The 17,959-nt window shown below is 35.6% G+C and overlaps 1 protein-coding gene and 1 pseudogene across 1 annotated transcript; both read left to right on the top strand.

Annotated features, from left to right (window-relative positions):
• Window positions 1-1,665: 1,665 nt before the first annotated feature.
• LOC101435653 (serine/threonine-protein phosphatase 4 regulatory subunit 2 pseudogene) lies at window positions 1,666-2,374 on the top strand (annotated as a pseudogene).
• Window positions 2,375-12,317: 9,943 nt separating this feature from the next.
• On the top strand, window positions 12,318-13,256 carry LOC101436075 (olfactory receptor 2B11-like). The gene has a single exon (XM_004449076.4). The coding sequence runs from the start codon at window positions 12,318-12,320 to the stop codon at window positions 13,254-13,256; it is 939 nt and encodes a 312-aa protein (XP_004449133.4).
• Window positions 13,257-17,959: the final 4,703 nt, after the last annotated feature.

Here is a 17,959-nt window from a genome sequence, read left to right as displayed (position 1 = left end):
TACTCTCTGGTTCATTGTACTTACCCAGGTCAGATAACAGGAAGGTGAGGAAGGTAAACCACCACACCAGGGAACTGAGAGAGTATACAGCTGCAATCAGGAGAATTCCATCCACCAGTCATGTGGGATCTAAGACCCCTCTTGAAATAGAGGTGGAGAGGACATCACCATTCCAGGGTCCTAAGGATAGAGGAATAAAATATGAATTAGATTTGACTTACTGGGATTCTACTATAGAACAATTGTGACCATAGCAATGGAAGAAATTATATCATTGATGTGGAGACAGAAGCCACATGAGTTGCTGAAGGTAGGAAGAGGGAAAAAGAGGTATGATATTGGGGCATTTTTTAGGACTTGGAGTTGTCATCAATGACATTTCAGGGACAGATGCAGAACATTATATATTCTGCCATAACCCACTGAATGGACTAGGAGAGAATGTAAACTACTTCATAAACTGTAATCCATGCTGTGTTGCAGTGCTGCAAAATGTACTCATAAATGCAATGAATGTACCACACTAATGAAAGAAGTTGTCAATGTAGGAGAAGTGGGGGTGTGGGGAATGGGATATATGGAAACCTCTTATATTATTTAATATAACATTTTGTGTGATTTATGTATCTTTAAAAAAAGATAATAAAAAATTGAAAAAATAAATCGATCAGGGTTTTTATTTGACCAAGTTATTAGGGTTTGCAGGGCTGAGTCCACCCCCTTGGATGGAAAATAAACAAGCTCTTACAGGGCAGTAAACACTAGGAGAAGTAGAGCATGGAGAGTTGAGGTTTTGTCACTGGAAACCTGGGGAAAGAGCCAAGCCAATTGCCGGAATAGTCTACAGCTGGCCTTGTGAAGATACCAGAGCAGCTGACCCTGAAAGGAAATGAGCTGGGGGAGAGTGACAAGTTTTAAGTAAGCCTACAGCTGAGATCAGAAGAAGTTGGGACTACAGAGCTTTAAGAGGAAGGAGGAAGGCTGAACCTTCAGACATCACCCACCATCTTGCTTCAACACATGACAACAGACTTGGGTGAGAATGTACTTCATGGTACCTTAAGTTGGACTCTTCAAGGCCTGATAACTGTAGGCTTGTACCCCGTATTTATTTGGGTATAAATACCCTTTATAAAAGCCCACCGATGTCTGGTACTTTGCAAAAGCGACCCTTTGGCTGATTAGCACACTGCTCAAAATAATTTACATAATCAATGCAATCCCAAAAAAATTCCAACACCCTACTTGGCAGAAATGGAAAAGCCAATTAACAAATTTATTTAGGAGAACAAGGGGCACCCAACAGAAAAAAAACAACTTGTAAAGGAACATAAGTTGGAGGAGTCACATTTCATGACTATAAAACTTATTACAGATGCTGTAGGGGGGAGCCTTGCAGGCTGCATCCTTGGCCTGGTGAGGGCTTGGTAACCACCACTGGCCTCAAGACTGGGAAAGGAGAGCTGGGGAAGCTTTTGGAGGCACCCCAGCCCCTCTTTCAACTCCTCTGTAAATTGGTACATGGCCTGCAGCCCTCTCCCAGGCAGGCTCTGCATCTCGTCAGACCCCTATGTGCCAGGCATTGGGATTTCAAGAAAAGGGGGGGATAAAGTTTGTCGTGTCTGGGATCAATTTCTCTGTTGTGTAGCCAAGATTGAAGAAACAATGATTCAGTGGTCCCAATTTAAAGGCATTTTTTTGTTTTCCAACTAGAGAAAGTGATGGATGATTTCAGAACTTCAGCTCCTGAACCAAGAGTTCCTTCTAAGCCTAATGTTCAATATATTGCCTTTGATGAAATGATGGAAAGAATACTGAAAATTTTCTCTGGATTTAATGGTATCCCTTCTACTGTTCAGTGACTATGTGAATTGCTAATAAATCCAAAGAGAAACTATAGAGGAACAGACAAATTTCTCAGAGAAGTAGAAAAAAAAATGTGATGGTTGTCAGATGTGTTTAGCTTTCTTAAGGAAAATACAATTCCAGGAGTTCGAATAAAATGAATGGTATGTTTCCTGGAAATTCAACAAGTCACGATGAGAGGTGTAAAATAAATGGATCTGGAACACCCAGGCAACTCAATCCACGAAAGATTTCTTTGTCAGCCTCCAAGACAAAAGTTTTTCCTGAGAACACAGGCAGCAGAGTCCAACTCACAGCAAAATGAGGACAGAAATCACAGTGACTCCCTGACATCTGGATCAGAAAATTCCTCAGTGAGCCCTCTAAAAACCAAATATCCACATGAGATACCATGGAAACTGAGGGACATGAAGTAAGAAGATCCAGATTTGACCATGAAGATAAAGGAAAACAGTTGGTCAAACAACTGCCAGTAAAATTTTTCAAGTTACAATATGTGGCATTTTGATCTTTTTTATGAATTCTGAAATGGATATCAATTATGTTTGTAACCTGATCTGTTCTTCTAGGCATGATACCATTTGATTGATTTAAATTCAAAGGTTTTACATATACTTAATTATATCAAGATTAGGGTTGTGATTTAATCACATCATTAGGGCATGCACGGTTCCCACCCCCTTGTTAAGCTGATAAAACAGATTCTTACACAGAAGTAGACACACAGAGAAGAACACAGAGGAAGAGAGACATTGGAGAGGCCCAGGGAAGAGAGATCAGCTGGATAGTTTGCAACTGAAGAGAACAGAGCATCTGAGAAACACTTAGAGACAAGCCTTATGCCAAACTGCAAATGAGATCGAAAGAACCCGCGACCAAGGAGCTGGGACCAAGGGAGAGGAAGGCTGAAAACTGGCAGACATAACCTGCCTTCTTGCCTCAAAACATGGCAACAGACTTTGGGTGAGAAAGTGCCTCTTATGGTACCTTGAGTTGGACTCTTTAGGGCCTTGTAAGAGTAAGCTTCTATCCCAAATAAATACCTTTTATAAAAGCTTGCAGATTTCTGGTACTTTGCATCAGCACCCCTTTTGGCTGACTAATACACAGTAGAAGAAATGGAAGCATCATCTTCACCTCAGGATAAAGACAAAGAAAATAGTTGTTCCCAGCAACACGGTATGGAAAAAGATGCAGGGGAGGATGAAGAGGAAGAAGAGTCTTTTATGACATGAAGGGAAATGCTCCCAAAAAGGAAAAAGAATCTGGTGATACCTTAAGTGTGAATGAAGACACTCTGAGGAAAACAATCAAATGGAGAAATCTGTTCTGACTTTTTTGTCTGGTCAAATCAGAGGTTTGTGTATAGAAATTTGGAAATTAAGAATTAAAGTTTTTAACTGCAAGATAATAATTATAATTTTGAAAACCTTTAGGAGATGATCACATTTAATTTATACATATGCAAGAAAGCTTTTTGTCTTTTCTCTTTCTGACAACTTCATATGAAAGCAGTTTTCACATTTTTGTCATAGCTTCAACATTTTAACATGGGAATTACAAGGTTTCATGCCAGTTTCCAGATTTTGTGATTTGACTAAGAAGAATGGAAATTTCAGTCGTATATACATATATATTATTCTAAGGGGGGGGATTATATATTTTTCTCTTTCTATTAGATGAATACAATGGATACTTTTTTATTGGCAATGACTGAATTCACCTCTTTCAGAAGACAGTTACTTTCTCTTCTGAGTAATTCAAATAAAATCTGGCCCTTGTTAAACCCTGGATTTCTTAAGTCTATTGAAATATCAGATTATATACATTCCAAGAGTCATCTTCAAACTAAATCCTTTTGCATACTTCTGAGGTGCCTGAGAAAAAAGACTTTATTATTTGTAATGAAATCATGTTCAGAATTAGGTATTTTGCAGAATGAATGCTTACGAAGGTGACATAAAACCATCTCAAAAGAATTGGGAAATTTTCTTGACCTTTTGCTTACTTTTCTGAACATTGTGAACATCATATATTTCTTTCCAAAATCTAGAGTTTGTAAATGTCAGCAGTATGAAACACCACTGTATTACAAAAATTAATATATTACTTTAGTAATGTACTTAAGCCGAATGACTGAAATTTTAGGAATATGTAGAAACCAACATAATTTGTTTGAAATTTTGAAATAAATTAAATATTTTTGAACATGCTTCTTCAACACTCAGTGTTATATTTTTCACATAAACACAAGGCACTATGATTACTCTAAACTCGATATTTTCAAATTCAAATACTTAAAGTCATGCAAGTAGCAACTTCCCTATCAAAATTACTAGCTGCCAAATTCGTACCTGTTTCTTTAGCTGTATCTTTTGATATTTAGAATTTTAAAATTTCTGTAAAGTAGATTTTGTAGAATGTAATATGTTCACTGTCATAGTGAAGCAGTATGTAATTGTAAAATTTATGTGTTTAAACTGAATGTTTGGGTTGCAATACAGTATTCATATAATGTTATAATAGCAATGTTATGAAAAAATCTTATTAAAATGCAACAGTGGTCACACGACATGGTACTAACAGGAGGAGCTATATATATAGCTATATATATACATATATATATCAATGAAATAGAATCAAGAACTCAAAATACACCCTCATATCTATGACTAATTGAATTTTGACTTAAGTGGGAAAGAACAGTGTCTTAAGAAATGACACTGCGAAAACTGGATATCCATATGCAAAGGAATGAGGGAGAACCCCTATCTCACACCATACCAAAAAATTAACTCATACTGACAAACACCTAAATATAAGAACAAAGACTATAAAACTCCTAATAGAAAACCAGGGAAGCATCTTCAGGTACTTTTGTTATGTAATAATTTCTTAGACTTGGCACTCAAAGCACAAGCTACAAAAGAACAAAAAATAGATAAATGGGACTTCATCAAAATTAAAACCTTTTGTGCATCAAAGAACTTTATCATGAAAATGAAAAAAAACAACCTTGTCAATGGTAGAAAATATTTGAAAACCAGATTTAATATCCAGACTATATCAAGAAATCCTACAACACAACAATAAAAACTCTAACAACCCAATTTACAAATGGTCAAAAAATTGAACAGACATTTCTCCAAAGAAGATACACAAATTGCTAAAAGGCACAAGAAAAGATGCACAACATTGCTAGCTATTAGGGAAATGCAAGTCAAAGCCACAATGAGATACCCATTCAATCACTAGAATAGCTACTGGTTGTTCTTTTTTTTTTTTTTAATTACAAATGTTGGCGAGGATGTGGAGAAATTGAAAAACTCATGCATTTGGTGGGAATGTAATGTGTTGCAGCCAGAGTGGAAAACATTTTGCCATATCCTTAGATATATAAATACAGAATTACCCATATGACCCAGCAATCTGACTACTATATACATACCTGCAAGAATTTAAAACAGGGACTTAAACAGATACTTACACTCTGATGTCCATAGTGGCCTTTTTCACACTTGCCATAAGATGGAGGCAACCAAAGTGTCAATCAGCCAATGAATGGATAAAAAACATGGAATATGAATTGGATATTATTCAGCATTAAAAGAGATTGAAGTTTTTTTTTAATGTGACAGCATGGATGAACCTTGACGACATCATGTTGAGTGAAATAAGCTAGACACAAATGGACAAATGTTGTACAGTCTCACTGATATGAAATAATTAGAATAAGCAAACTCAGAATAAGAACCTAGAACATAGGTTAGCAGGTGCTTAGATGGGGGTTAGGGAATGAGAAGTCAATGCTTATACTGTATATTTGGGGATTTGACTGGTAAATTTGGTAATGGATGGTGGTTATAATAGCACTCTGTTTTGAATGGAATTAACAGCACTGAATTATGTGTGTGAATGAACAATAAAACACAGTGCAGGGAAGTGGATTTGGCCCAATAGATAGGGCATCTGCCTACCACATGGGAGGTCTAAGGTTCAAACCCAGGGCCTCCTGACCCATGTGATGAGCTGGCCCATGTGCAGTACTGATGCACACAAGGAGTGCGGTGCCATGCAGGGGTGTCCCCCATGTACAGGAGCCCCACATGTAAGGAGTGCGCCCAGTAAGGAGAGCTGCTCAGCATGGAAAATACCGCAGCCTACCCAGGAATGGCACCACACACACAGAGAGCTGATGCAGGAAGATGATGCAACAAAATGAGACACAGATTCCGGGTGCCACTGACAAGAATACAAGTTGACACAGAAGAACACACAGCGAATGGACACAGGGAGCACACAACTGCGTGGGGGCTGGGGCAGGTAAGAGGAGAGAAATAAAATAAATTATAAATCTTAAAAAAATTTCCAAAAGCCTTTAAAAAAAAACAACAAACAAACAAACATAGTGCACCCTCTTGTAAATAAAGGACTATTGTTAAAAGTACAATTGTAAAAATACTCTTTCATGAACTTTAACAAACATTTCATATTAATGCAGTGTTAAATACAAGCTGGTTTATGAGAACTCTGTGTTTTATATATTTTATGGATTCCTTCTGTAAACATATAACTTCTCTTACCAGAAATTGTTAATAAGAAAGATTATAAGGGAAGTAATATGTGAACATAATGAAAATTTGACTAATGATATAGATATTTTTAAAAGCAATGAAAGAGAGATCCTGTAGCTTGTAAATACAATAACTGAAATGAAATATTCAGTCAAGGGGCTCAAAAGCAGACTGGAGCAAACAGCAGAAAAGACCAGCAAACTTGAGATAATGCAATAGAAATTACCCAGACTATGTAGCAGTGCTCCAAAATGTATTCACCAAATGCAATGAATGTGCCACAATGATGAAAAATGATCTTGATGTGGGAGGAGTGGGATGGGGTGGGGTGTGGGTTATATGGGAAGCTCTTATATTTTTAATGTATCATATTGTGTGATCTATGTATCTTTTTTAAATAAAGACAATTAAATTAAAATTTATTTTAAAAAAATGAAATTACCCAGTTTGAAGAGAAGAAAAAAAAAGAATGAAGAAAAATGAACAGAAATCAGTAAACCTGTGGTACCATTAAAACATATAAACATATACATTTTAGAAGTCCCAGAGGAGTAGAGAGATATAAAGGAACAGAAAGTATATTTGAAAAAATAATGGCCATAAACTTCCCAAATGTGATAAAAGACATGAATATGAAAATCCAAGGTCAGCCCACTCTAAGCAGGATAAATAAACTCAAAGAGAGACACGTTGAACTGTCAAAGCACAAAGACAAAAAAATCTCCTTTTAAATATCAAGAACAGGAACCCTCTTTTCATTTACTGAACATGTCTGGTAATTTTTGTCCTTCCTTTTATTTTTCACGTTTCAGATTCTGTTAGTTTTATGTGTTTCCCTTTTATACAATATGAAGTTGGAATTGGCTTTGTTAGAAAAACTGAACATCTTAAAACGTTTAATCACAGTTAAGCCCATTTTACTTTATTGATCCAAATGATTTAATTCTTATATTTATTTAAATATATTTTAAATAAATTTATATTTATAAGTATATTCTCATACAAATATATACATCATTCACTGGTCATTATTTTTGGTTTCTCTCTTCACATTATTTTGGTATTTAAGATTTGTGTTTTCAGTTCTTGTGGATAACTTCACATCAATACCTTTTTACATGTATTGATGGTCTAGTATGACCACTATTGAAATGAGTGAATAGTCTCTTCTTCCATCCATTTCCCCATCATACATTTCAAAATTATTTCCTTTTTCCCTATTTAATATTTAATCAGTGAGATGTTTTTTTCTTTCCCTACTCTCTCCTTTATACTCCCATTTGTGATAGTGGTATCTACATTTCCAATACATATATCAAGTACTTATTATTGTGTATACCTTATCTCCATCTTTGACTGTATTACATTGAATTAAATGTATTTTCTTCCCTCTCCATCTCCTCTTCATTTCACAATATTTATACTAATAGAAATAAATGAATTTTCTGTGATATATTCTAAGAATAAATGACATAAAGTATTCAAAGTATTCACATTAAAGCACTTGAAAATGATTTCTTCAAATTAGCTCTGCTCTAATTGTATCCTTTTATAAAATTAGTTGCCTATATTTTGGAAATAGATGGTTTTTATTTTAAAACATGTCAAAGAGGAGAGATTTACTATCAGCCTCAAGACACTAGGTAGGTGATTGAACACAATTATTTCCCCAGAGAATGTGGTCCCAAGGAACTTTCTCTGCTCATCCATCTGGGATAAGAATAAATGACCTGCTTGAATCTAAAGCTCAAGAGGCTTCAGGAATAAAATACAAATAATACATCTGCAAAGCTTGCTTGATGTTATCTACTATTATCTCTTAACTAAGCTATTCTCTCATTGGCCCTTGCATCTACTGAAAAACTCACTGTCTGAAGTTAATTTTTAGATATCCCTCTGTGTACTCACTCTCTCTTCTCTGAATATCTTATAAATTAAAAGGCATTTGTTCATATTTGCTTTTCATTGAATGATAGTCTCAAAATAAGGTGAGTATTTGCATTTCCCTAATAGCTAGTGATATTAAGCATTTTTTTTTTTTGTATGCTGTTTGGTCATTTCTATTTCCTCTTTGCAGAAATGTCTATTTAAAACTTTTGCTCATTTTTAATTGGATCGCTTGCTCTGTTATTGTTGAGTTGTATGATCTCTACAGGGAAAGGAAATCAAACCTTATTGGATGTGTGATTCCTAAATATTTTCTTCCATTGAGTGGGCTTTCTCTTCACCTCCTTGACAAAGTCCTTTGAATCACACAAGCATTTAATTTTGAAGAGATCACATGTATCCATGTTTTCATTCATTGCTAGTGCTTTTCTTGTAACTTTTAAGAATTCACCACATACCACCAGTTTTTGAAGAGGTTTTGCTAAAATTTTCTTCTAGGAGCTTTATGGTTCTTACATTTATATTTAGGTGTTTGATCCATTCCAAGTTTATTTCTATATAAAGTGTCAGATAGTAGTCCTCTTTTTTTTCATTTGGATATGAATATCCAGTTCTCACAGTACTGTTCGTTAAATACACTGCTATGTCCCAGCTGGGTGGGTTTGAAAGGCTTGTCAAAAATCACTTGACCTGAGATAGGAGGGTCTGTTTCTTAAACATAAGTTTGTTTCCAAAGGCTGGAAGTGAGAGTCCTACAAATTCACTATTCCTTTTTAAGATGTTTCTGACTATTTGCCGCTCCTTACCCTTCCAAATAAATTTGACATTTGTGTTTTGCATTTGTTTAAAAAAATCCTGGTGGACTACATTAATAATAAGCATGGTATAGAAAAAAATACCAATACCATATATATATAATATAGACCATGATTAGTGGTAATAATCCAATGACATTATCTCATAATCTGTAACAAATGTTCCACAACAGTGTGGAGTGTTGGTTAAGGGGTGTTGTATGTGAATTCCACATGTGTGCATGATTGTTTTATAAGTCCACAAGTTCTGTAATAAAAGTATATTTTAAAAATAAGGTAGCTACACTTTATAAAACAGCCATGCATTCATTGAAAAGTATAATCATAGTGCCTAATGTGCATATAAAAAGAAGAGAGTACTTCATTTCAGAAAGCTGCCTCCAAACTTTTAGAATACCTAGTTTTGTGGTTATAAAAAGCAATTAGGTTTCTTTGTAATGGATTAATCTCTCTCTCAGTCGGTCTCTCTTAAAATAAACCTTCTCTCAATCTGTCTCTCTTAAAATAAACCTTAAAAATGATGAAATACAATATTATATCTGACAAAGGTCAAATACGTGAATGAAGTATAAAGCCCTCAATCAATCATGGGAATTTTTAAATGTATGATCAAATTTTGAGTATTGACTTAACCACGAATTTCCTCCAAATGTTTTGGTATCAGATATACGAAAATTTTATGTCTTCTCATGATGTTTTACTATACATAAGGCTATAAAGTGATATAAATATAAATAACTTATTGTGTGTTGAAAAAAATGTATGAATAAGATCCACTATAAAGAAACTGTGGGCAACGACACAAAGAGAAGATGTCTAAACAACTGTGGATAAATGTATCTCTGTGTAGTGAAACACTGATGGAGAAGCACTAGAAGTGGGAGATCCAAAGGTCAGGCCACCTAAGAACTTAACGTAATGAAATCTCATGACAATGACATGGAAATGGTTATAGATATCAGTAATGCACAATGACAATGCTCCCTGCTCTGGTGTCTAGAAATGTCCAGAAAAGATTCCAGCATCATTAAGGAGGTCCATGGATAAGCACATTTCACTAAGCTACATTAAATAGTGTGAATAATAATAACAAACTAATAATTTATATAATTCATAAAAGTATACAAGAGCAAATATAGTCATCAAAGTTAAAAAGAATTGATTATGATGAGTTCATAGAGATTCAAACCTGAAACTTATCTTTAAAAGATTAAATTACGATCCAAGGTAAAAAAATAAAAATTAAAAAAAAATTGAAGAGTGGCTGACTATAAAGGTATTAAGTGAATAGGCATTAGGTGTCTTAAAGTTAATTAAAAAATAATATGGGACATTGTAATTTTTAGAATGTTTATATTAACAATCAAATTAATTCATCCCACAGTTTATCTCAGATCCCACCTATGACATGAATTTTTCATTTAGTCCAATGTTTGTTATACATTCAGTGTGCTCAAATAACATCTTGAACAATGTCAAAGTCAAATTAGGGTGTCAGTGGCAGCACTCATTCAGGAAATATCCCTAAGATACAGAGGCTTTCTCTGGAGTGTTGAAACACTGAATTTATGGGATCTCAATACAGCACTACGTCATGGAATACATTTCTTACTTTTTCATCTTTAGAGACTCCCTGGTTATTAACAAATGAGAGAAATCAAGAATTAATAATATACTTTTGGACAGATACTAAAATTTTCTGTGGCCTGGGGCTTGGGGATGGATTAAACCATGTTAAAAGATTATTGCAGTGTTTAACACTTTAGGATTTGAGGATTAGCTACAGTTACTGAGTTTGTTCTATCATTTTTATGGGTGGAGCTGACCTAGGGTAGAGAGTAATCAAAGGTCAGTTTTAAACCTCAGCCCTCATTATCTTGGTGTGAATGCTCACAGGGTGGCTTTGATGATTTAAAAGAAGAGAATGTGAAATCTCTGCTTTGTCACTGTATTGTTATACTTTCTCCATGAAATAATAGATTAACCCAAATTTCTGACACTGGACACTGTGTATTAATTTCCCATCGGAATATCCCCATCTTAGAAAACAATTGTGCATTTAAAGAAATGGTTTACCACAAAAAAAGAGAAAAGTATAAACCTAATATCCTGATTAATCCTTCTCAAAATGCTAATTCATTTGACTAGTTATGTTTATCATCTTTATATGCTTTAAAAACAAAAACAAAAACAAATAAACATGGGGGCATGTCCTGAAAATGTCAAATAATTTCTTGACTTGAACAAGACTCTAAGTTGAATTGGGATATCGATGTTCCTCCTGACAACAGTTTCTCAGGGTTATAATGTTTATATAGCTATGAACGGTCACTGAAAACTGTCCAAATTATTATATAAAACAGAATGTGCCAAATGCTTATAGGATAAATAAAAGAATACTCAAGTGCCTGAAATTTGAACTAAATATTTACCTGAAGAAGAAATGCTCCAAAAAAAAAAAAATTTTCAGACATGGGAAACCTATGTCAACTCTCTCAACCTTACTTGAACAAAATGAATCTAAAAACAGTTGACTTTATTTCTTAATTTCACACCAGTAAGACTTTCTTTCCATGAAAGTCTTCTTAAATCTTGGAGAGATAACTATTCCACTGAAGTGTAGAAGCCACTGAAGACTAACTTGATGAACATTACCATTCCAGAATATCTCCCCCTTCTTCTAGTGTTACTACCTTGATACATTGAGTGTTCTTGACATTTTTTAAAAGCTTTGCAACAGTATTTCTGCAAAAGAAACTAGTGATTCCTGGGCTCCATGACACATTTATTCTATCAGACACTTGGAGACAGGAACCAATATTCTGCATTTTAATAGCATGCCTGGTTGTGTTTGCAAGCCACAGATGAAATGCCATTGCTTTGGAATTTAAGAGACACAGTCAGGTTTACTTTTCCTTTGATCTTCATCACAAAAAAAGGTGACAATTATTTTCATCCTTAATAAGGGGAGGAGGATAATCAGTTTCAGAATGGCCAATTTCCATTCTGATGAAGGAAAATTTGGTCACCTGGTATCAAACCCTTTATTTGACCTCAGATTACTGCCCTCTACATCTGTGAGTGAATGATCAAAGTATAACCATGTTTTCCCATTTTTCATAACTCCTCTATTTCTCAGGCCTTTGATATTATAAGTGTTTGAATCAAAGGGAAGATGATGGGACTAATTAACGAGAGCCACCCCCAAGAGTTTATTCTCCTAGGCTTCACTAACCGTCCTTGGCTGGAGCTTCCTCTGTTCATTCTTCTTCTCATAACATACCCTATGGCCATGACTGGAAACATCTCCATCATCCTGGTGTCTAGGTTAGAGCCCCGTCTGCACAGCCCCATGTACTTCTTCCTCACCAACCTTTCCTTTTTGGACATGTGTTACACCACAAGCATTGTCCCCCAGATGCTGTTTAACCTGGGCAGCTCTAGGAAGACCATCAGCTATCTGGGGTGTGCAGTTCAGCTCTATTTCTTCCACTGGATGGGGGGAACAGAATGTCTCCTCTTGGCTATTATGTCCTTGGATCGCTATGTGGCCATCTGCAGGCCTCTCCATTACACCCTCATCATGAATCAGCGCTTATGCAACCTGTTAGCATCCATTGCATGGTTGGGGGGATTGATCTACGCTGTCCCCGAAGCTTCTACCACATTACAGTTGCCACTCTGTGGTCTCAACAAGCTAGATCACTTGGTGTGTGAGATTCCTATTCTCATAAAGACTGCTTGTGGTGAAAAGAGTGTTAATGAGCTCACACTCTCAGTGGTTTGCATTTTTATGTTAGCTGTTCCTCTGTGCTTAATTCTCACTTCCTATGCTTGTATTGGACATACAGTATTTAAGATGAAATCTGAGGGAAGGAAAAAGGCCTTTGGGACTTGTTCCTCCCATCTTGTCGTTGTTTTCTTGTTTTATGGTTCCACCATCAGCATATACCTTCAACCCCCCTCATCCATCTCGAAGGACCAGCCCAAGTTCATGGCTCTCTTCTATGGAGTGGTGACTCCTACACTCAACCCCTTCATCTACACACTTAGGAATAAGGATGTGAAGGGAGTATTGGGCAGCCTGGTGAGGAGGATTTTCAGTTCTAAGTGACAGTAGAAGACAGAGAAAGAAATCATTTAACAGTAGAATAGGTATATACCATGATTTTCTCTAATAACTTATTCCTGCATCAATATCCCCAAATCCCATATTTTATGTTCCTCTTGCATAATGCTTCATGTTTCTGATATTCTTGTACATGGTTTTAGGCCAGGATGATTCTGTTCTATGATGTACCAGTATGGATAATGTGTATGTAAAAGTGTATTAAAATAGTTCTATTTTGGATGATACATAGTTAAATTCCAACTGTGCTAAGTAGTAAAATTTGTAAATAATAAAAATTATAATATGAATTCATTAGTTCAAGCTAATTGTCATAAAATAATATGACACTATCTCATTTAGGCCCCCTATCACTGTCTTCCCTGAGTAACATTCCCTTACTGTCTGCATATTTACACACTTCTAAAGGAGCATGCACTGCTCGTTTATTATTGAGAATCCTGTGCTGCAGGAGACCCTCTAGGAGAGCTTCATGAGTTTATGGTTCTCAATTTAGATGTTATTGCTTTATAATGTATTTTTATTCTTCTTCGAAAAAATGTTGTTTTGTATATTTAATTGTCATTAAATATTAAATTGAATAGAATAAAGTAACAAAAGATATGCCTAAACTTATATTCCTGTCAAACACATATGAATCTTCTGAATCAGTGAGAAAAGAAAGACATGATAGCAATTATGGCCCACATCCTGGAAACACCTATGCAGAATATGAACAGCCAGGGACATCTTTGAAACTGTCCAAGACTAAGTATAAGAGAGAAATAATTTTTATTTCTAGAATGGAAAGCAACTTAATTGGTTCAACAAACTATATTAGTATTTTTTAAGCTAAATTTTGAAAATAAATGGTGCTCAAAATCTGTATCATTAGATTTTGAAATTGCTACAAGTTGTTTCTAGGGCTTAGATCCAAAATTTAAAACCCTGTCATAATGTTAATTGCAATTTATGAGGGCAAGATAAAATGGATTTATAAGTATTTCAGTACTAAGGTAAGAAATAAAAATGGATTTGATTAGTAAAGAAATAAGGATTGTAAGAAAAAGAAGAGGTCATTTGGATTTTCTCTAGCATTTCTTCCTTTTTGATCTCCTGACATGTCTTCTGGTATGATTAATACCTAAGAAAGGTTTTGGAAGGAAAAATTCACATTATCTTCAATAAGAATTAACTGACTTCAGAGCTATTCATTGAAAAATGACAGTCATGTGGTACAGGTCCAGTTTTAGAGACCAATGTATTTTGGTATATTTAGTTTGGAAAAAATTCTAAATAAATATTGAAATTGGCTTATTATTCTCTCAAAACAATTTAAATTTTCCATACATTCACATGACAGCTAGTCTTCTGTGATGTTAAATAATATGTTTGATCTTTTTTATCATTTAAGATAGCCTTTTCATAAGGTATTTGACATTCACAGGAATATATTAACTTTCAGTTTGAGGAAAAAAGCCTAGCAAGTTTTGTTTCAAATTCATTATACAGAAACTAGTTAGAAAGTCATGATTGTTTTCTTAATATATCCTTATGACTTTTGTGACTTGGTTTCAATTAATGTGAATACCTGCTAGGCCTGTGAAGATTGTTCACTTCAGGAGGGTGAGTGTCTTCCAGACTCTGTGTGAAATCAAGTAATGATATACAATGATATACAAAATTTTCAGGATAAAAAATACTGAGAATATGATGAAGAAACCCATAGAAATGTTTCACTTGTACTTGACAGCTTCATTCTCTACTTACAAATTGCAAGGTTATTTGTTCATTATCTTAAACTATGAAAAATACTTTGGTAAATGTTTGCAAAACTCTGTTGAAGTGAAGGCAGGTATTATATTTGAAAGTGTAAGTGTTCTCTACCCTTTGTGTAAAATACAAGCAATCCTGAAATTACCATTTCAAGAAAGATGACCAAAGACATTCATTTTTTTCCTTAAGGAGTGAGTCATTGTTGAAGATAAAAGAAAGACGCAAGACTTTTTAATCCTTTGTAGTGACCCTAAAAATTGTGGACATGCTTTTGTTAGTGAAAGTCTCTAAATTAGAAATCAAGATGGTGTAACCATGATTTTCTCCATACTAGCCACATCATCAGATCTGGGAAACATAACAATTGCAGTCTGAGAAGAGCCTTTCCCTCCATAATGGTTAATCCTATGTGTCAACCTGTCTAGATTATTGAGTCCAATTGTTTGTTCAAGGGTGGGTCTTCTTGTTACATGTGATATTTCATAGATGGAATTTGCACCTATTTTCATTTGATTGCAGCTACAATCAATAAAGAAAATTAGCCTCAGTAATGTGGGGAATTTTCTCCTACAATAAGGTGGAAATGTTAAAAATCATATCATCAGTTTTTAGAGGTCAGCAGAAAAATTTCTGCCTCAATTACAGCATTGGCTCCTATCAGAATTTCCTGCCAACCAGCTTTTCCAGAGAATTTAGATTTACTTCACAGCTAAAGAATGTGTGGCATTCTGTAAGCCAAATTCAGCATGTAAATGCATTACCTTCCCCCCATCATGGAATATGACTCCCAGGGATGAGCCTTAGTGGTGCCAAGGGATTACTACCAATCATGAGCTAGTGATGAAACTAGGCAATGACCTAGAATAGAAGGAGAAAGGGTAAAGACAAATGAGTTTGTATGACTATGAGTCAGGATGTCATTAGAGGGTTGTGCTTATGCACGTCTCAGCAGAATCCCAGAGACAGCCAAAGGAGATACAACCCCAGGTAGAGTTGCTCCTGAGGGCTATGTAGACACACAGTTTCTACAGTCATAGCAGATGGCTCTGGAGTTCAGTGCCTTGACAGTTGACCCTACTTTGTAATTTGTGCTCCTGATTGTGATGGAGTTGGACTCAGATGTGACTTTCTACACATGCCTCTTCTGTCACTTTTACTGAAACTGAGGTTGGCACTTGGACTGGTGTATACTCAGGAGACTTGAATCTCTGGATGGACCAGTGCCAGGTGGGCCCTGAACGTCATCAGATTTGCAACACCTACTCTCCCATTCATTGGACTTACCCTGGTCACCTAGCAGGGAGGTGAATTTGGTCCACCCCCACACCAGTGAACCAAGAGTATCTACAACTGCAAGCAGTAGAATCATATCCATCAGCCATGTGGGATCTATGTCTCATCTCGATTTAGAGTTGGAGTGGACATCACCATCCAGGAAGTGGACATACTGGCATTCTACTCTAGAACTATTGTGGGTCTAGCAATGGAAGAAATTGTATCACTGATGTGGAGACAATGGCCACAGTATTTGCTGAGGGCAGGGAAAGGGAGGAAAAGAGGTATGATGTGAGGAGATTTTCAGGACCAGGAGTTGTCCTGAGTTATATTGCAGGGACAGATGCAAGAAATTATATATCCCGCCAAAACCCACTGAATGGACTGGGGGAGAATGCAAACTACAATGTAAGCTTTAATGAATGTGGTGCAGCATTGTTCTAAAGTGTATTCACCAAATGTAATGAATATGCCACAATGATGAAAGAGTTTGTTAATGTGGGAGGACTGGGGTGAGGTGGGGTGTTGGGTATATGGGAACCTCCTATATGCTTTAATGTAACTTTTTTGTGATTTATGTATCTTTTTAAAAAAGACAAATTTAAAATTTTTAGAAAGTTAAAAAATGGCCATAAGCACATGAAAATATGTAATATATAAATGAAAAAAAAATGTGGCAAAGGGCACATGCTTGTGGAATTCATTGGTCTTCCTATACTCCCCATCATCCTGAAGCAACTAGATTGAAAGAACTGTGGAATGGCCTGTTGCAGACTCAGTGGGGTGCCAACTGGATGGCAATACCATTCAGGACTGGGCAAAGTTCTCCAGGAGGCTGTGAATGCTCTATGTGTCCAATTTATGGTGTTGTTTTTTGCATTGTCAGGATTCACAAGTCCAGAAATCAAGAAGTAAACATGGGAGGGACACCAGTCACTATTACCCCTAGGGATCCATTAGAAAAAATATTTGCTTCCTGTCCCCATGACCATATGCTCTCCTGTTCTACAGGTCTCAATACCTAAGGTAGATGTGCATCAATCACAAAATACAACAGTGTTCCCACCTAACTAAAAGTTAGACTCCCACCTGGCCATTTTGGGCTCCTAATGCCTCTAAATCAAAAATAAAAGAAGAAAGTTACTGTACTGATGGAGTGATTAATCCTGATTATGAAGGGGAAATCAGATGACTATAAAATGGAGCTAAGGAAGAATACATCTGGAATATAAGGGAGTCCTTAAAGCAGGTCCTGTAATTAAAATCAAAAGGAAACTACAACAATCGATTACACATAAGACTACTAATGGTTCAAACTCTTAAAAATTAAAACTTTAAGGTTTGAGTTACCATTTCCCCCAGCAAAGAACTACAACCAGTTGAGGTGCCTGCTGAAGAGAACAGGTAATATGGAATGTGTAATGGAAGAAGGTAGTTATAAATATCAGCTAAAGAAAGGGTGTAGACCCTGAGGAAGAAATGAAAGAAAGCTTCTTGCCACTGCACATACAGGGTAACACCTATTACAGTGATGAAAGGCTAAATGTTAAAAAGAAAGCTTTATAATATTTTTCACTTTTTAAAGCATCAATTTATTTTTACTTTATCTTAATATTTCTAAATTAGTATGTATATTTCTAATCTTTAAACCCATCACT

Source organism: Dasypus novemcinctus, chromosome 22 (genome assembly GCF_030445035.2).
Source record: "Dasypus novemcinctus isolate mDasNov1 chromosome 22, mDasNov1.1.hap2, whole genome shotgun sequence".
NCBI classification, from domain to species: domain Eukaryota; kingdom Metazoa; phylum Chordata; class Mammalia; order Cingulata; family Dasypodidae; genus Dasypus; species Dasypus novemcinctus.
This window is presented reverse-complemented; position numbering and strand designations above follow the sequence as displayed.